Here is an 18,354-nt window from a genome sequence, read left to right as displayed (position 1 = left end):
AGCAAGTGACTCTACTGCGTATCCCCCAGATTAGGAGCAGGCACAGGGAGGACTGTGTGCCTTTTCCAGCAGTGAGTGGTCTGCCCCCTGACACCAGCTGGTATTTGCAGGGTAGAGGAGTAGGAGTGCTCTGTGGAAGTGATCAAAGCTAGAATTTGTCTCCCTCACCTGCACTTCTCTGCTAGCCTCTTGGCAGTGTAATTTCCTGGAGAGAAGACAGTGACTGTTTTTGTGAAGCCTGCAAAGGCAGAAAGAGCTCATCCTTCTGGGTCCTGTAGATGTACAGGAATCAGGTGGACAATTTCTGGCTTTGGTGAAAGAATATGGGACCTGTCACCTTGGCTGACTAATGCTGGTTCACGCTTTCTGGTGACTCCAGGCTGTTTTCACCTGCCAGCTCCCTGATACCTGATATACCAAGGAGTCCCCTTTGTGTCCTGACAGTCCCATAGCCAGTCACCCTGGCGTGTCCCCACCTCTCTGCCAGGACCTCTGTACCAATCGCTCTGGGCTGGGCCACACTTGGGTTGCAGCACCCTGTGTATCTACTTGATCTTTCCTTCAGAAGTCTGGTCCGTAACATCCAAAATGACCAGGAGTCAACTTAGTGTTGCATGTTTTACAAATAAAACAATCCCTTCTTTTTAAACAAACAACAACAACGAAAACCCTTTCAGCTACATAGCTGCAGGCCTGCTTCGCGTAGTAAGGTAGCCAGGGCTTGCTTGCTCGGACACCCTGCTGTTGGCCGTATCACAGCCCTGTCCCCGGGACAGGGCCCTGGGGGTGCTCTGAAGGCAGGTGTTGTTAGGGGGTCTCCTCTCTGCAGGTCTCCTCTGTTCTGATCCTTTCATTTAACAGCAGTCAGATCTTTGCTAGAGGTTTATCACAGGAAAACTTTTAAGTTAAGCCAAAGTGTCTACAGGGTAAATGTTTCAGTTGCCAGGGCAGTGTGTGCTGCATCTTGTCAGCAGAATTGAGCAGTTCTGTGTTTGACAGCCACCTGCTGCTCAAGTGTGGCCCTTCTGCTGGCAGAGGGGCCAGGGAATTCAACTTTTCTGGAGAGGAACTTCTGATGACCTTTAGCTTGTGTCTTCAGGAACAGAGCGCTCTTTGTTGTCCCTGTGCATACAGGGGAGGGGTGCAGGTCAGTCTGTGGTCTCATTTGCTGCTACTTTGGCATCTTAAGACAGGCAGGGCCACAGGTGCAGTGACAGTGGTAGGAAGGGCACTTCCGTAATTGTTCCTGGAGTTCTGAGTCGCCAAATCATTCCCTTAGAGCTTGCTTTATTGCCTCCAGTCATGCTGTGTATTCCTGGCCAAAAAAACACTCTTGTGAAAGGTGCTGGCAGCCTGGATGTAGTGGCTCCAGCAGGCTTTCGGGTCACCCCATCTGTGGGGTGGTAGCCAGGGGTCTGCTCCTCGTGAGCTGCAGCACGTGCTGTGTCCAGATGTTGAGATCTGAGTTGAGCTGGCAGGGAGAGTTCACATCAGTTCAGAGAGGCTGTTGTCGAACCCTTGTGCCTCATTATGCCTTATTTACTCTTTCTAGCTGTCTAATGCCCTCCTGGAGAAAGAAGTGATAAATTATGATGACATTGAAGCTTTGATTGGGCCTCCACCCTATGGGCCAAAGAAAATGATAGCTCCTCAGAGTTGGCTTCAAGCGGAGAGAGACAAGCAAGACACAAGAGATGAAGAAATGCCCCAGCAGCCACCAAACCATGAGGAGGAGGAGGAACCACGCCTGAGACCAGTATGAAGCCCACTCCTGATGTGGAACAGGAGGACTCCAGAGGCTTCTTTTGGACACAGACCCTTTCCTTTTTCAGCTCCAGAATCAAAGATACCGAGCAGGAAATCTCTGTGCTGCTATTACCCGAAAATTAAGGGATGGCTACGTTGGCTCTTTTAACGAGGTTTTTCCTGCAGGAGGGAGAACTCCTTAGCATTTTGAAATTGATTCTCAGCAGGGTAGTAGTGATGAGGAGCTGGGTAAGTCTAATCCGCTGGAAAGATTTCTTGTACACGGGAGCGGTGTACACATTCTTAAGGGTGGAAGATCCTGTGGAGTCCTTGTCAGACACCTCTCACTGTGCTGTTTGACATGGCAGGAGTGCAGGGCTGTCCCCTTCCGTGCCAGAATGGTCAGTGTAGTGAAACCTCTGCAAGACTCTGAGCCCACTGAGGTGCTCCAGTTCTTGTGTGACTCTGCTGTAACCTTTGGTCATCTCTGCTGCTGAACATAAAATAGAAACGGAAAAACAGACTTCACTAGAATAAACTGTTCATAATGTGCTGCTGTGTCTGTAGAATATGTCAAGATGCAGATATGTGTTTTGGCACATATAAAGCTTATTGTAGCTATTGAGTTGTACAGGAAAAGGGCTTTCTTCTCCCTGTCCAATAACTTACCTTCGGTTTTTATAGCAAGTTTCTCGCAAGCAGAGATTGAGGAAAATCTGTGTGCAGAAACCAACGTAACCCCGCTGTGTGATGTTAGAAACTAGTGTTGCAGAGAGTGGCTCCGAGTTACTTGTTGGAAGATTGTTTGGCGGCACTGCTGGTTCAGAGCAGGAGATATGTTCTCAGGAACTTGAGCAAAAGCAGGTGTGTCTGTTGGGAAGCCTCGGTAAAAAGCCGGCAGTTCCTCTGGCTCCATCCTTGTTGCTCTTGCAGAACAAGCTGTGATGACATGGTTGTCTGCCATTCATCAGGGAAAGCATTAAAATGATTGTTGGTGCCTGGTGTGCTCTGGCTGGATTAATCCTTTAGGAAAGATTAGTGACTTGAGTTATTCCGTGAGGATTGTCTGTGACTTGAAAGACCCCACCCCAAGCCCATCACCTCCCAGGCCTCAGTCACAATCCCCAGGCTGCTGCTCACTGAGTCAGGCTGGAGCCAAGAGCCTCTCCTTTCTCCTGATGATGGGGGGAGGATGGTTCTGCAAGGCATCCTCTCCCCTGTCCCAGCACCGATACACCTGCATACACAGAGCCTCGAGCCCTCCCTCGAGGGCTGGTTGTCATCCCTGTGGTGGGGACGATTTCCCTTGCTTTCACTGGCAGAAGTGGTTTTCTACATTTGGGATACTACTGCCTGGATTATATATTTTTTTTTTCCAAACCTGTTTGTTTCTTCACAAGGTCAATTCTTTGAATTCACTTTTCCAGCAGCAGATATTCTTTTATAATTTTTTTCTTTGTTTTTTTTAAAGTTGTGGCTGCGTTCTAAGCTGCCCGAATCAACCCTTTGCCGGGAGGATTCGGTTCTGCGGAGCCGAGGGGGACGCCCGTAGGGGTGCTACACTGGTGGGATGGTGCAGGGGCCTGGGTGACTTCCAGCATGGCTGTGCTGTCTAGCTGGCAAGATCCACTGGAGGATCTGGGCTTTGCCAAGGTGGGTGGTGGTCCCCTGACCCCCCCCCTCCTGCCACGCAGGAGATGCTGCTGCTCGCCCCAAACTGGGGGAGGTGGCAGAGCCCTACTGGGGGCCCCATGGTGGAGCAGGGTCTCCCTGCCTGTGCAGTGTGGAGGGGAACAGGGTCCCCCGCGGTCCTGCGGGAGCCCTTGGGGACGGTGTAACCCCCTGCCCCGTGTCCGTTCCCATCGCACTGGGCATCTGGGCCCCGGGGCTCCCTTCGCCTCGGTGTGCGCGGCCCCTTTAAGCTGCCGCCATCTTTACTAGGGGCGTGGTGAAGCTGCCGCCAGGCTCTTCCGCCGCCGTCGTTCCCATTGGGCCGTTCCCGCGGCGCTGCCCATTGGTCGCCGCTGCCGCACTTCCGGCGCTCTCGGGCGCCTCCGCTTCCTTTTCCGGTCGGCCATTTGCAGTGGCGGGAGGTGAGTCGGGGCGCTGCCGTGGCCGGGGGGGCTCAATCCGCCGCCATCCGCCCGCCGGGGGCTGTGTTTCGGACCGGGCTGTGCCCCGGGGCCGCTCGGAGACCTGCGCGGGGCTGCGGGTTGCGCGGAGGGCTGCGCCCGGGCCCGGAGGAGGGCGCTGACAGGCTCCCGGCCTGGGCATGGACATGGGCCTGGCCCGGCGGGCTCGGGAGCGTTCTGGGCCCGTCCTGGGTGGCACGGGGACCGGGGAAGGGTCTCTGGCGCGGTCGCCGGGGGATGCCCCGCGGCCCCGCTACCCTGGCGGGGCCGGCGGCCGCCTTTAGCCCTGCCCATGTCCGCAGGCCCCGGCAGCCATGGCGCCCAGCCGCAATGGCATGATCCTGAAGCCCCACTTCCACAAGGACTGGCAGAGGCGAGTGGCCACATGGTTCAACCAGCCCGCCCGCAAGATCCGCAGGTGAGTGCCCGCGGCCCGGCTTCCCCCGGCCCGCTCCTGTTGCTTTAGCTCGTATAGCGGGGGGGGAAGGTGTCTCTCGTCTTGTATCGGGCTGTTTAGGAAGCTGAAGTACTGTGTCTTTGTATTAAGTAGTTCCCCTAACCTTGTTAAAGGCTCTGGGATGGCAGCGGGGTGTGGGGTCTCTGGTCAGGGTCAGGCCGTTCTAGCTGCAGTCAAGTGATGAGAAATCTCCGGAATCGCTGTACCTCATTGATGATTCCCTCGAACCCTTTTTCATCTGATGACTGCGGCTGTTCTGTAGAAGCAGGCATCAGCCTGTCTGAGCTGCTAGGCCAGTGTTGTGTTTGCTTCTGAGAGATCCCCACGCTGCAGATGTTGCCCCGCAAGGGAGGTCGCCTGGCAGCGTAGGAGTGGCACATCTGGCAGAAATGCAGTGTTCCTCATCGCTCTCCTCTTCAACCTTCCAGGAGGAAGGCCCGCCAGGCGAAGGCTCGCCGCATCGCTCCCCGGCCTGTAGCTGGGCCCATCCGGCCTATAGTAAGGTGCCCTACTATCAGATACCACAAAAAAGTTCGTGCTGGCAGAGGCTTCAGCCTAGAAGAGCTTAAAGTAAGTACAGAGCACTGATCCCAACCCAATAAAACTAATTCCAAGTCTGAGCCCTGTTGTCTTGTCCTGTTCGTCTGCATGTAGGCAATGCGCAAGTGAATTGCCAAGGTGTTGGCATTGGCTGATGCTGGCTCACCCAGGGGAGGCATCTGGTGTTGCTGGCTCTACAGGAGCGTAGAAAACGCTGCTCTTGCCTTTTCTTTAGCTGTGGTGTGGGGGTGCAGTAGCGTATGTCAGAGTAAAAAGTTGCTTTGAAAAGTAAACACCCGTTTGTCTGGTCAGACTGTCACTTGAACAAAATTCCATTAAAATTGGGTTCTGGAAGAGCCTTAATTGAGTGTCCTAAACTTCTTTTGGGGGTGGGTGGGGAAAAAAACTAATAGTTTCTTCATTAAATTATTTAATTTCTTTTTGAGACATGTTTCTGCTAATCCTAAAAATTTGAGCCAATGTGAACCTGTTCGTATTGTGGACCAAGTAAGCCACCCTCAACTTATTTTTAAGAGAAGTAGGGGATGTTGTGTTAGGGAAGGGAACTGTTCAGCATAGCCTTGTAGAGTAGCTATGCCTGCTTCTCATGCAATAGCTACAAGCTGGTTTAGGAACACTTAGAAGTCTGTGGGAGGTGTTCAGTGCCCTCCCTTGCTTCAGGAAACTGTTCTCCATGACCTTCCCAGGCACGCAGAGCTGATGAGCTGTTAAAAGCTAGATTGTGGTGGTCTGCAGGAACCCTCACCCGCCTATCTCCACACAGTGGGCAGGAATAAACATCAGTGCTTGCTGGCAGCCGGCATCCATAGCCATCTCTTGTGCGTTGTTTAGTATCTAATTAAAACATTTATAACAGTGAAATTAGTGCATTGAAGCAGTAAAATTCTTCTTTCAGATGCCAAATGCTTCATTACTTCTTTTTTCTTTAATTTTTGGATAATGTTGGAATACAAAATGGTACGCAGATGTTTGTTTTTAAACAGAAAATGAGGTTCTTTATCATTTAGGATGGTTACAAAAAAATACTTCTTTAATGGAGTTTCTAGTATTCAGTGAACCAGAGTTCTCCGCTTGCAGACTTCGTACATTTTTGTCTTGTGTGTATCAAGAGTTTAAATGTCGCCCTCATAATTACTCAGGGGTTGCACTTTGCTCTCCTGAGCGGATGCATCTGCAAAAATTACAGTAAAGTCTGTGGAACATTTTAAGCATTAAAATAAAGACAGCAGGATGCCCTTTGCCTGCATCAGTCCCTCTTGCCAGACCCTCACACTGCCAATGGGCTGTTCGGTCAGATGCTAAACCTTTCTCCAGATTCTGTAGGCTGTGATGGCTGCGCTCAAACCCTTGTCTGGCTGATGACCGGAGCGGCTCCCAGCAGTATTGTGGTGGCATTGGGAGTTGTCAGATGCTGACACTGTCCACTCTCTCTTCAGCTCGCTGGCATTAACAAAAAGTTTGCCCGGACTATTGGAATCTCTGTGGATCCCCGGCGACGTAACAAGTCTACTGAGTCCCTGCAAGCCAACGTGCAGAGGCTGAAGGAGTACCGCTCCAAACTTATCCTCTTCCCAAGGAAGCCGGCTATGCCTAAGAAGGGAGACAGCTCTGTAAGTACTTGGCTGCTAGAAACACTTCACAGGGTCTGTTTCTGGTCATGTTTCTAGAGGTTTGGTCGTTGGTCCATCCTGGTGCTGTGGTGTGCAGTCAGGCGTTGCTCTTGAACACTTTTCATAATGTAAACCCCCCCAGTGGGGAGCAGCCCTTCTTTCAGGGACAGCGTGTTTCCTGTGCACGTCTGTAGGAATGACTGAGCCCAGCGCAAGGCCAGGCCTGATACGAGTCAATTTCCACGGGGATCTCTTGGGTTACAGTAATGCTTTGGGGAGATTTTTGGCCTAGGGACTGCTGTGCAGAGGGGCGCAGCTCAGGTTTGGGGCTGAGCTCCTCGGGTGGTCTGTTTGCTGGAGCTTTGGTCACTGACCAACTAATTGAATTTTAGTTTACGAAGCTAAATTGTCAGAATGGCTGAAAAGTCTGTCTGGAGTTGTGTTCTGCTGTGGTGACAGCTGTGTGGAAAGGGTGAGGAAGGCGAGGACAAACTTCAGTGGAGCAGTTCAGTGAAAGCTGTGCGTAAGGCAGTCTCAAGAAGGTTGTTGCTGTTGACATACAAAAATGCTTTTCATTAAAATCTCAGCAAGATCCAGAGTATAGCTGGCTTTTCTTGGCACTGCCTCTGGTAGATACATGCTTCCTATGGGGCGGTGCAAGTCATGAAACGAGGTGGCGTGCTCAAGCTATCCTCAGTCTTCTGGAGCATCTGTTGGCTCTGAGCCACTTAACCATAGTGGAGCCCACCATGCTCAGACTGCTTTTCAGAACAGCGGAGGAAGGGTCTCAAGCTTCTGTACCAGTAGGTACAGCTACTTGTGTCTGAAATACTGTTTCAGATTTGTTTACCGGAAATGAGCTATCTAAAATAAATAATTTTTGTGCAATGCCATACTCTTAGAAGAAGCTGGAGTTAGCCTTAGAAGGAATTGCTGAGGTATATGCTGGGTATCAAACTAAAAATGGCACAGTAGACGTCAATGTTTTTCTAGCTGGCAGAACTCCCGAAAGGCCGCTGCTCCTCTGGCCAGATCCGGGCTGATCGATAGCCAGGCAAAACGCGGGTTGTTGATGCGGCATGTCTGTGCCAAGTACTCCTATAGCTGCACGGCTGAAATGCTGAATTCGTTACCAATTGGCCTTAAATCTCCAGTCGGAATTGTTAACAACGTGTTTAAGCTGAGTACCTGCGTACAGGGCATGTTTTTAACTGAGGTACTAACCTCAGATGTTTTAAATACTGGGGGTTTTAATAATGTTTTTTTTGTCGTCTTGTTATGCAGGCTGAGGAACTCAAGATGGCGACTCAGCTGACTGGACCGGTTATGCCAATCAAGAATGTAAGTGTAACTAAATCACATTCTCTGTGTGACATGATTGAGACTTAAACTTCCCAGAGAGGATTTTCTTCTCGCTGTTCTACAGCTAAGGATTGCTGCCTCCAGGCACTTCCCATCCTGGATCAAAAAAAAAAAACAGGAACAGGCCAAGCTTGTCCTTGTCTTTTGCCAACATCTGTTTGGTTCCTCGGCATTGCAGAGTGGACTGTAAAGAACTAATTACTTGGAGCTCTGCTAAACTTCTTATCAACTGAGGGAGTCCTTGCATGATGAGCTGTGCTTGTGGGTGCAGAGGAGAGCTCCAGGCACCAGTGTCAGGGGCTCAGCTCAAGACATGTTGGTTGGGAATAATCATATGTAGGTGTTCCACTTCTACCCTGAATGGCCCATGGGAGAAGCAGAGCTCCGTATGCTCTCCAGAGGCCACGGAGGAACCTGCACAATAACCCCTCCAAATCACATGATTCCTGTGAAGGCACACATGAACCATCTGCCATGTGTGTTTGTGCTCAGTGCTGTGTCCTCCAGGTGGGCTTAAGGGTTGTTGGTCCACTTGTACCTTTGAGGGAGCTTGTAGCCCTGTGGAATTTGGGATGTGTTGGGGTGAGGGATGTGTGCTGGCAGCACAACAGCCTGGGCAGGTTGCGTCGTCACTATTTGCCTCAACCCTTGCTGCTTCCAAAAGGTGCCGTGGACAGCACGCCACAAACCTGACTCAGCTTTCACGTTGCGCTTTTTTTTTCCTGGTATGTTCTGGTCTTGCGCTGACGTGCACTGGCAAATTAGGAACCAGTTGAAATGAGGTGCCTGGTGGAGTGATGATAAGGGCAGGGCCTGTAGATGGCATAAATGCTCTATTCTTAACAGCGTCCTGGAGCTAGTGGTAAAAATGTAGCGAGGTTAATTGTATTAAGCCTTAAATACAGTCTTCTCTGGGAGCCTCTGATGTGCGGTCTGACTGTCTGGCGCTCTCTCCCACTAGGTTTTCAAACGGGAGAAGGCCCGCGTTATCTCAGAAGACGAGAAGAACTTCAAGGCCTTTGCCAGCCTGCGCATGGCCCGGGCCAACGCCCGTCTCTTTGGGATTCGTGCGAAACGCGCCAAAGAAGCGGCAGAGCAGGATGTGGAGAAGAAGAAATGAACTGTTCTCCCTAGAACTGTCAATAAAAAAAAATATAGAAATAGGAGTGTGCTGTCTTTTTAGGGCAAATGTACAGAACTGAGCTGCCCTGTTGCCTGCGTCCGCCCGCTCGACTGCAGTGTGTGTACAGCACGTGTGCCGGTGCAGATCGTGGGCCACTGTGCGTGGATGGATGCAGTCCGGGGGAGTTACTGTTTGGATTTGGGAAACCTCGTTTGCTGTGGTTAGAGACTCCAAACTTCCTTGAAAGCGAGTGAAACAAACACGTCGGCCTTGCACAGCTCCCTTCAGGGAGGCAGCCTGGGCTCCCTCCTGTGCTAGAGCCTGACCCTGTCTCACTGTCTATGGGGTGGTTGAAGCTGCCAGTCAAGGGTTTTTTGGGATACCCCCTCCCTGACAAGCTTTGTCTGCTTCCCACTTACCTGTCTGCTCTGCCAGTGTTGCAGATTTAATGATTTCCACCCGTCTGCCTGTGGTGCAGTGTCAGGCAGGCAGAGCTCTGCTGTAGAAGGTGGGGTGTCGTGGTGGGTGTCACCCGTGGGCTCTTTGCCCCGTGAGCCTCATGTGGGGGCCCACGGTGCTCACTGGGGCTGTGCCCTGCACTGTCTGTGTGTGGGATCCTCTGTGATTTTGGAGGGGCGTGGGGGGAGCGAGGTGATTAAGGAAATACCTTCGTGGCATCGGGGAGGAGCCTGGCTCCTCTGTGGGGAAGGGTCTGGGGGCTCTGGCCCATCCTGGTGGCTGTGTTGGGGGGTCCTGGGCTCTGCCTGCCCCAGGGCAGGGGGCTGATGTGGGGTCAGGCGCGATGGGTCATGGGGCAGCGTTGGTGGGGTCCGTCCCGCTCCGGGGAGCGCTCACCCAGTCCCTTCGCTGGCTAAGCAGTTCTGGGGCCGTTCTGCAGCCTGGCCACGCTGCGAATCGCCCCTGCCGGGATAATTGAATCATTTGTTTTCGTTAGCAGGTTGACAGAAACTTGGGGATCAGATACAATCGAGCACTCCGGCACAGGGGCTGGCGGGAGCCCCGGCACAGACGGATGAACCCAAAGTTGCTCAAACACTGGGGGCAAGACCTGCCCAGCGTGGGGCTGCCCGTGCCGCGGCAGGCTGCTAGCTCATCCTTCCCAGCCCCGCTGCCCGAGCCTGCGGTCGCATCCTGCGTCCCCCCCGTGGGTCGGCTGCCTCCTGCCCCACCGGGCTGTGCCGTGGGGCTGCAGGAGGAGCGGGGAAGGAGGGTGGCCTATTTCTGCCACGCAGGCTGGGGATTAGCTCCCAAAGCCCAGGGCCCTGCAGTGCCCTCCTGCTCATTAGCCCTATCTGCATTTTAATCCCTCCAAATATGGGCTAATTACATCATCTTTCATAAAGCTGAGCTGACAGCACCGCAGTGCTGGGGTGACGTGTGTGGGTGGGGGGTGCCAGGGCAGCCCCCCGGCCGGCGGACGGGGCGCCCGGGGTTCTGCGTGCGTGGAGCGTGGGTCCGGGTGCTCCGGCGTGTGGGGAGGACAGACGGCAGTTTTGGGGCACCCCGTCCTTGCGGTGGGGTGTTGGCTGAGAACGTGGCCAGGACCACGAGCGGGACAGGCCTAGGGCACCCCACGGGGGAGCGGCTGGGGAGGGCGAGGGGCCGTGGGGTGCTGGGAGCCAGGGCTGTGCCACAGGCGGCTCACCGGGAGCAGGAGCACTTGCCCTGGCACTGCCAGCGGTGCCGGGGACCCCGGGGACCCCAGGAACCCCGCTCAGCCCCGGTGCCCGCGGACGGGCTCTGCTCCGGTACCGGCAGCGAGGCAGTTAACGGAGCTTGTCGTCTCCCTCTTAGGGCTCCGTTCCCGAACTGCAGCTTGAGTCAGTTGTGTGGAGGTGGCAGCGGCGGCAGCTCCGGCTGGCACACCGGCTCCGGCTGGCACACCGGCTCCGGCTGGCACACCGACCCAAGCCCTCGGTCTGGCCGTGCGCGGAGCCCGGGCCACCGGCACCCAGGTGAGGGGGTTGACTGGGCAGGGTGGGAGCCGGTGCCCCCTCCGCTGAGGGATGCCAAGGGGTGCCCATCGATCTCAGGGAAGAGGACGATGCCCGATGGAGCTGGGGCACCACAGCCATGTGCCGGGGAGGACCGGGGCCACGCGTGACTTTGCCGAGAAACTTTGGCCGGGCTGGGCACGCTGGGGTGCGGGCAGGAGTGCTGCTCAGCCCGAGCTAGGCAGCCCCCGGGGGTTTGGCTGGGGGGGACAAGCCCCAGGCTGGGGCTGGCGGACCCCTTCGGTGACCCGTCACTGCAGCATCACCTGGCTGAGCATCACCAGCCTCCGGCTGGAGGGTGGTCCCCGTCCCCAGCATGGGGGGGTCACCCTGGGGTGCCACCAGCCCTGCCCGGTCCAGCGCGATATGGCCGGCACTGCCAGCGTCACCCGGCGGCACGGACAAGGACCTGGTGTCCCCGCTGCCCTTGCTGGCAAGCCCTGCCCGGACGGGGGGTGTGCTGCCTGCAGGGGCGGGAGGGGATTTTCTGCTCCCCGGTGCCGGGAAGGGCACCCCGGGGTGGGGGCCCAGGGCTGCCTGCGCGGCCCCCGCTCCTGCACAGCATCCCGGCCCCGCTCGGGTGCCCCTTCCCCGTGGGACGCATCCTGCCCCTGGGTGGGAAGGGGGGGGGGCAGAGGTGGACACAGCCCCACGGGACCCCTGGTCGGCCCAGGGGGCTGGTGGGTGAATGGGGGCACAGCAGCACCCGTGGGGCTGGGTGGCACTTGGGGGTACACGGGCAGCGTCACGAGGGGTGTCCCAGCTCCGGCTCACCCCGCTGTGCTTTGACGCCTTGCAGGGCCCTGCGGAGCTGTTGGGACTGGAACCGGCCACCCCATCTCGGAGGGGGTCCCTGCGGTCCCCTCCACCCACCAGAACATCCCACCCCATTCCCCACCAACACCCGCTGCCACCAGGGACCTGCCCGACCCCGCGGACCTGGGCTCCAGCCTCACGCCTGGGACTGCGGGGTGACGTGCCCCGGGCATGACGGGCACCTGCCCGGCTCCCTAACGAAGGCAGCGGCCGCCCTCGCCGCCCCACTCCCCCCACATGCCTTTCTCCCACGGGGCCGCCTGCCCCCCATCACGCCCGGCCACCCACCGCGCCACGGCCACCATGGGCGAGACCCCCGAGCCGTCCCCCCAGGCTCCGCTGGCCGTCCTCTCCAAGGTGGAGCTGCGGGTGAGCTGTAAGCACCTCCTGGACCGCGACACGCTCAACAAGTCGGACCCCTGCGTCCTGCTGCTGATGCAGTCCCAGGGCCAGTGGATGGAGGTAGGAGGGTGGGGGGCACCGCCGGCACCCACCGCAGCGAGGGCCGGCTGTCGTCGGGGCCGTGGCGGGGCTGGGTGCAGGGCGCTGGGGGCAGAGTTTGTGTCTCTGTGATAGTGACGGGAGCAGAGACAGCCCCAGGGTGGCTGCAACACCCGTGGGGCTGGAAATAGGGTAGGAGCCGCTGCGCAGGGTGCAGAGCAGGGTGTAAGGTGCAGGAGATGGTGCAGAGCAGGGTGCAGGGTGCACACAGAGGATGCTGGACACAAGGTGCAGAGCTCATGGTGCAGGGAGCAGGGTGCAAGGTGCAGGAGAAGGTGCAGAGCAGGGTGCAGGGTGCAGGAGATGGTGCAGAGCAGGGTGCAAGGTGCAGGAGAAGGTGCAGAGCAGGGTGCAGGGTGCAGGAGATGGTGCAGAGCAGGGTGCAAGGTGCAGGAGAAGGTGCAGAGCAGGGTGCAGGGTGCACGCAGAGGATGCTGGACGCGAGGTGCAGAGCTCACAGTGCAAGGGGCAGGGTGCAAGGTGCAGGAGATGGTGCGGAGCAGGGTGCAGGGTGCGCACAGAGGATGCTGGACACAAGGTGCAGAGCTCACGGTGCAGGGAGCAGGGTGTAAGGTGCAGGAGAAGGTGCAGAGCAGGGTGCAGGGTGCATGCAGAGGATGCTGGACGCAAGGTGCAGAGCTCACGGTGCAGGGAGCAGGGCGCAAGGTGTAGGGTACAGAGCGCAAGGCTCGTGGAGCGGGGCAGGGTGCTGTGGGACCCTCGGCAGCGCGTGGGGATAGTGCAGGCACCTTGGTTAGAGCGAGTCCTCGGGGGCTCCGGTAAAGCTGCGGAACAGGGTGCCCACGATGCCTGGCTCCAGCACGGCTCCGCTGCCCCGGGCCAGGGCCAAGGGACACCTTGGCCACCCCTGGGGGGGGATTAGGGCTTGTGGGCTGGCCTCATCCTGCTCGGGACAGCCAGCTCAGGGGGGGTCAGGGCCGGCACTGCGGCCGCGTGCCCCTCGCTGTGCCGTGCTGCGGGGCCGTGGTGCCCGCGCGAGCCGTGGCCGGCACTGGGGCTGGCACTGGGACTGGCACGGCTCCTTCCCATCGCTCCCGCACGGCTTAGCCCTGGGCTGGTGCCGGCAGCTCCGCGCTCACTAATCACCGCTGCTCAGCCAGCAGATTTAGCGCTAAATCCCTCTGCGTGTAATTGACTCCGCTCGCCGGAGCCAGAGCCGGAGCCAGGGCGGGCGGCGAGGGGCCCTGTGCCAGCTGCGGCTCCCCAGACTGTGCCGGGCCAAGCCAGTTGTACCCTGCTGTGCCACGGGGTGCCATCCCACGCTCTGTGTGCCGTGCCGTGCAAGGGCCAGATCCAAGAGGGCCCCTCCTGGGCCGCCTTTTGGTGGGACTCTGTGAGCTGTCCCCTCCGTGTCCCTGCCAGAACACGTCCCCCAGCCCAGCCGAGACGGTGGCTGAAGCCGGCTCAGCCGCTGCCCGCTGGGTCCGAGAGCCAAAACGGCCCGACACGCCGGCAGGGGCTGAGATGACCGAGACCCGGAGCGCCGGTGATGGGGCTGCGGGGCTGGCAGTGCCCACGCAGGAGACACGGTGCCGCACGGGGTGGCCCTGCCACCGCCGCAGCGGCGCGGGCTCGGCAGATGCTGCCGGACCAGGCAGGCGGTGGGCAGGGGCCGGCGGGCTGGCAGGGTGCCCTGGCCAGGATGCGTCCTGTTGAGTCAACGCTGGCAGGGACGGGGTGCGGGGGAGGCTCCTGGAAAGCCGCTCGGCACCCGCTGCCGGCGCGGCCGGGAGACGCTGAGCACCCACCCGCCTGCCAGGGCCACGGTGGCCGGTGGCCCTTGCCCTTGGCCAGCCTGGGGTGGGGAGCACAGGGGCTCATCCTGGGCACTAGCCCGTTGCTCCTGCTTGGGCAGAGCCACGGCAAACTATAGTCTGGAGTCAGAGCATCCCCTCGAACTGACCGCGGGGTTTGCCCCGAGCTCCGGAGGGAGCAGTGCCCCCGGGACCTGCGTGCGCCCTCGGGGGCACACGTCCCTGCCCGAGCCAGTGCCTCCAAATGCCGTTCGCCTGGGAACCGGCACGGGCAGGTAAACGCTTGCGCAGGGCTGGTCCTTCCCGGCAGCTGCCCGGCGTTTCCCATCCTGCATCCCCACATCCCTCTGCCCCTGGGTTCCTGCATCCCCGTGCCCGGCTCCGGGTGAGCTCCGGCATCCCGAGGTCCTATGCAGCTCCACTGGTCGCAGATCCAGCCCCGAGCTGGGCTCTGGCCCCGCTGTCCCCCCCCAAGCCGAGCTCCCGCCGTGCAGGTGGACCGCAGCGAGATCATCAAGAGCAACCTCAACCCCGTCTTCGCCAAGATCTTCACGGTGGACTACTACTTCGAGGAGGTGCAGAAGCTGCGGTTCGAGGTGTACGACAGCCACGGGCACGCCGGCGTGGGCACGCACGACGATGATTTCCTGGGGGGCATGGAGTGCACCGTGGGGCAGGTGAGCCCGCGCCCCTCGCCCCGGGGACACCCACCGGCGACGTCCCCTCCCCGACCCCTCGGCTTTTGCAGATCGTGGCGCAGAAGCGGGTGACGAAGCCGCTGTTCCTCAAGTACGGGAAATTCGCCGGCAAGTCCACCATCACGGTGAGCAGCCGAACCCGCGCCGGGAGCGGCACCGAGCTGGGACCCCGGGGTGGCACCAAGTTGGGGCACGTCGGTGGCACCGAGCTGGGGTGGGGGGCATTAAGCTGGGCCACATGGGGGGTTCCCCAGTGACCCTCCCCATGTTCTAGCTGCCATCCAGCTGCCCCCCAGGCTCTTGGGGGTGAGGAGGGCTCAGGGTCCCTGCTGGCAGGGAGGGCATGGGGACAAAGCTGTGCCGGGTGCTGAGCACCCCACAGCCGCCTGTCCTCGCAGGTCATCTCGGAGGAGATCTCGGGGAACAACGGCTACGTGGAGCTCGCCTTCCGGGCCAAGAAGCTGGATGACAAGGTGAGCCGGGTCCTGCGGGCAAGGGGAGCCGCGCAGGCAGGGTGGGCAGGGCGGGCAGGGCGGATGGTGCTCTGCCCCATCCTCCCGTCTCCAGGATCTCTTCAGCAAGTCGGATCCCTTCCTGGAGATCTACCGCATCGACGACGATCGCAGCGAGCAGCTGGTATACCGCACCGAGGTGAGGCCCCGGGCAGGATCCGTCCCTCGGCCGGCCCGTGGCCGCCCCGGCGGCTGCTCAGCCCCGCTGAGCCCCCCCTCAACCCCCGCAGGTGGTGAAGAACAACCTGAGCCCCATCTGGGAGCCCTTCAAGGTCTCCCTCAACTCGCTCTGCAGCTGCGAGGAGAAGAGGAAGCTGAGGGTGAGGAAGGGTGATGGGGACCCTCACCCCTACCCCGGGGGGGCACGTGTCTCCTGGCTTCCCCGTGGCCCCGCACGAGCGGCGAGCCGGGGACCCCAAGCCACCGGGGATGGTGCTGGGGCTCGGTGCAGTTTTGGGGGGCCGTGGGTGTGTGCCCGCCCCCCCCCAGCCGGGGCTGAGCCGTCCCCCACCGCAGTGCGTGGTGTGGGACTACGACTCGCGGGGCAAACACGACTTCATCGGGGAGTTCTTCACCACCTTCGAGGAGATGCAGAAGGCGATGGGGGAGAACAAGGTGGGCGTGGGGACGCGGGGACAGCCCGTGGGGTCACCCCTCCGTGCTGCCAGCAGATCCCATTCCAGGAGGCACCTCCCAGCTCCTCCTCTGGTTTCGGGGCCGTTCTCCCCTCGCTTGTCCCCCTCTTTGGGGAAGGGATGGTGGGTCTGGGCTCCTCTGGGGAAATTGGTCCTGGGCTGGCTGGAATCCGTGGTCTGGCCGGGAGCGGGGAAGGCGGCTGCAACCTGGGGCTGTGGGGCAGCGGGGTTGGGGGGCTGCAGGGTCGTAGAGCCATGGGGCTGGAGCGTTATGGGGCTGTGGGGCTGCAGGGTTATGGGGTTGTGGGGTCGCAGTGCTGCAGAGCCGTGGGGCTGGGGTACTGCGGGGTGCCGGGGGGGTGCCGGCGCACGGGGCCGCATCCCTGGGGCTGGGGGGCTGCAGGCAGCGCGGGTGCTGCGTGCCACAGGTGCAGTGGGATTGCATGAACCCCAAGTACAAAATCAAGAAGCGCAACTACAAGAACTCGGGGGTCGTGGTGCTGCTGGACCTGAAGGTGAGCATCCCTGTGCCGTGCCGTGCCGTGCCGTGCCCGGCTCCTGCGGGGCGGCACGGGGCAGGACCGGCTGATGCGGGTCCCTCTGGAAGATCCACAGGGTCTACTCCTTCCTGGACTACATCATGGGCGGCTGCCAGATCCACTTCACGGTGAGCGGCGTACCCCCACCCCGAAGCGCCGGCAGCCGGGCAGGGGCTCCGGCACTGGGCCAAGCGCCCGTCCCCAGGGCCAGGGGCCGTGGGTTTTGCATCCCGGCTGCCCCGAGCCTCAGCTGTGCCATGGTGCCGGCGCAGCCACCCGATCCGAGCAGGGACGTGCCGGTGGCCCTGCTCGCCATGGGGGGACCCTCACCGCTGCCCCCCCCCGCCAGGTGGCCATTGACTTCACGGCCTCCAACGGGGACCCCCGAAACAGCTGCTCCCTGCACTACATCAACCCCTACCAGCCCAACGAGTACCTCAAGGCACTGGTCGCGGTGGGTGAGATCTGCCAGGACTATGACAGGTCAGTGATGGCCACCCCAGGGCCAGGACACCCCGGTGATGGGCACCCTGGTGCTGGCAGTGCCGGTGCCGGGGCTCCTTATGCCTTTTCCCTTGCAGCGATAAGAAATTCTCAGCTCTGGGCTTTGGTGCGAGGATCCCCCCCAAGTACGAGGTAAGGGGGTGGTCAGGGCACCGGGGCCCCATGGAACGCCAGGGATACCCTCGTCCTTCCAGGCACCCTTGGCCGTGGTTCCTGTGGGGCTCGGCACGTGCCGGGGGCCGTGGCGGGTGGGTGAGCACCGGCTGCCCCCTCCCCTCTCGCCCTCCAGGTCTCCCACGATTTCGCCATCAACTTCAACCCTGACAACGATGAGTGCGAGGGTGAGTCCAGCTCCGATGGGGCTGGGGAGGCTGGTCCCACAGCCCCCCACTGTGCCAGAGCCTGGTGCTGCCCACCCCTCACCTCTCACATCCCCCCACAGGCATCCAGGGCGTCGTGGAGTCCTACCAGAGCTGCCTGCCCAAAATCCAGCTCTACGGCCCCACCAACGTGGCCCCCATCATCTCCAAGGTGGCTCGCGTGGCAGCCAACGAGGAGCGGACGAAGGAGGCTTCGGTAGGTACCCGCTGCCCCTGGCCGGTGGGCTACAGGCTGGGCTGAGACCTGGCACACTCGTGCCACTTGTGGCTGCTCCCGCATCGGAGCGGAGCCCTTGTCCGGCTCCCCCCGCTTGGGGACAGCAGTGGGGCCAGGCAGCCCCCCCCCCAAAGCATCCGTGTCCGTCCCCCCCCAGCAATACTTCATCCTGCTGATCCTGACGGACGGAGTGGTGACGGACATGGCGGACACGCGGGAGGCCATCGTCCGCGCCTCCTACCTGCCCATGTCCATCATCATCGTGGGGGTGGGCAACGCCGACTTCACCGACATGCAGATCCTGGATGGGGACGACGGCATCCTGCGCTCCCCCAAGGGCGAGCCCGTCCTCCGTGACATAGTCCAGTTCGTCCCTTTCCGGGAGTTCAAGAACGTGAGTGGGGTATCGGCGGTCCTCCCGTCCCCACGGCAGGACCGAGCATCGCGGCGCGGCACGCCGGTGCCCCCGCGGGTGCTGCTCCTCACACCGGGGCAGGCGGGTACCACCGTGCCCTGACTCACCCGTCCCCCCCGGTGTCCCCCGTCCCGCAGGCGTCACCGACGGCGCTGGCGAAGTGCGTGCTGGCGGAGGTGCCCAAGCAGGTGGTGGAGTACTACAGCTACAAGGCCTTCCCCCCCCGCTGCCCCCAGCCCGACACCCCCGACTCCAACCTCAGCTCGCCCCAGTGAGAGCCCCCCCACACTCCCCGCAGCGTGGCGTGGGGACGGACGGGGTCCCCGACGGGTCCCAACCCTGCCGCAGACCCCTCC

General features: G+C 60.0%; 3 protein-coding genes and 1 non-coding gene across 9 annotated transcripts in view; all 4 read left to right on the top strand.

Moving 5' to 3' along the window:
• The window catches only part of SPG7 (SPG7 matrix AAA peptidase subunit, paraplegin), a 43,081-nt gene extending 40,338 nt beyond the window's left edge, over nucleotides 1-2,743 (top strand). For all 6 annotated transcript variants that reach the window (XM_075039799.1, XM_075039796.1, XM_075039798.1 and 3 more), the window contains one exon: nucleotides 1,553-2,743. In XM_075039799.1, the coding sequence (XP_074895900.1) occupies nucleotides 1,553-1,762 (210 nt within the window). In that variant the 3' untranslated portion in view covers nucleotides 1,763-2,743. The remainder of the gene's footprint in view (nucleotides 1-1,552) is intronic.
• A 1,015-nt stretch (nucleotides 2,744-3,758) lies between these two features.
• Nucleotides 3,759-9,029, top strand: RPL13 (ribosomal protein L13). The gene is made up of 6 exons (XM_075039802.1): nucleotides 3,759-3,839; nucleotides 4,181-4,296; nucleotides 4,764-4,905; nucleotides 6,333-6,506; nucleotides 7,791-7,847; nucleotides 8,830-9,029. Exons 2-6 carry the CDS (start codon nucleotides 4,193-4,195, stop codon nucleotides 8,986-8,988), a joined length of 636 nt encoding a protein of 211 aa, XP_074895903.1. The 5' UTR covers nucleotides 3,759-3,839; nucleotides 4,181-4,192; the 3' UTR covers nucleotides 8,989-9,029.
• Nucleotides 4,514-4,595, top strand: LOC142037490 (small nucleolar RNA MBII-202). The gene has a single exon (XR_012652397.1). It is a non-coding gene; the product is annotated as a small nucleolar RNA MBII-202 (small nucleolar RNA).
• Nucleotides 9,030-12,059: 3,030 nt separating the features above from the next.
• On the top strand, nucleotides 12,060-18,354 carry CPNE7 (copine 7). The gene is made up of 15 exons (XM_075039357.1): nucleotides 12,060-12,284; nucleotides 14,593-14,775; nucleotides 14,847-14,921; nucleotides 15,195-15,269; nucleotides 15,364-15,447; nucleotides 15,539-15,628; nucleotides 15,825-15,923; nucleotides 16,372-16,458; nucleotides 16,551-16,610; nucleotides 16,832-16,965; nucleotides 17,064-17,118; nucleotides 17,276-17,327; nucleotides 17,429-17,562; nucleotides 17,741-17,977; nucleotides 18,136-18,354. The coding sequence occupies exons 1-15, from the start codon at nucleotides 12,060-12,062 to the stop codon at nucleotides 18,271-18,273; spliced, it is 1,728 nt and encodes a 575-aa protein (XP_074895458.1). The 3' UTR covers nucleotides 18,274-18,354.

This window comes from Buteo buteo, chromosome 11 (genome assembly GCF_964188355.1).
Source record: "Buteo buteo chromosome 11, bButBut1.hap1.1, whole genome shotgun sequence".
Lineage (NCBI taxonomy): Eukaryota > Metazoa > Chordata > Aves > Accipitriformes > Accipitridae > Buteo > Buteo buteo.
This window is presented reverse-complemented; position numbering and strand designations above follow the sequence as displayed.

Bases quoted from the DNA above. Each gene is read 5' to 3' on its own strand.
- CPNE7 (XM_075039357.1), top strand. From the start codon at position 12,060: ATGCCTTTCTCCCACGGGGCCGCCTGCCCCCCATCACGCCCGGCCACC. The intron at 17,119-17,275 runs GTAAGGGGGTGG...CTCGCCCTCCAG, and splicing joins GGATCCCCCCCAAGTACGAG to GTCTCCCACGATTTCGCCAT. The intron at 17,563-17,740 runs GTAGGTACCCGC...GTCCCCCCCCAG, and splicing joins AGCGGACGAAGGAGGCTTCG to CAATACTTCATCCTGCTGAT.
- RPL13 (XM_075039802.1), top strand. From the start codon at position 4,193: ATGGCGCCCAGCCGCAATGGCATGATCCTGAAGCCCCACTTCCACAAG. The intron at 4,297-4,763 runs GTGAGTGCCCGC...TCAACCTTCCAG, and splicing joins CCCGCCCGCAAGATCCGCAG to GAGGAAGGCCCGCCAGGCGA. The intron at 6,507-7,790 runs GTAAGTACTTGG...CTTGTTATGCAG, and splicing joins CTAAGAAGGGAGACAGCTCT to GCTGAGGAACTCAAGATGGC.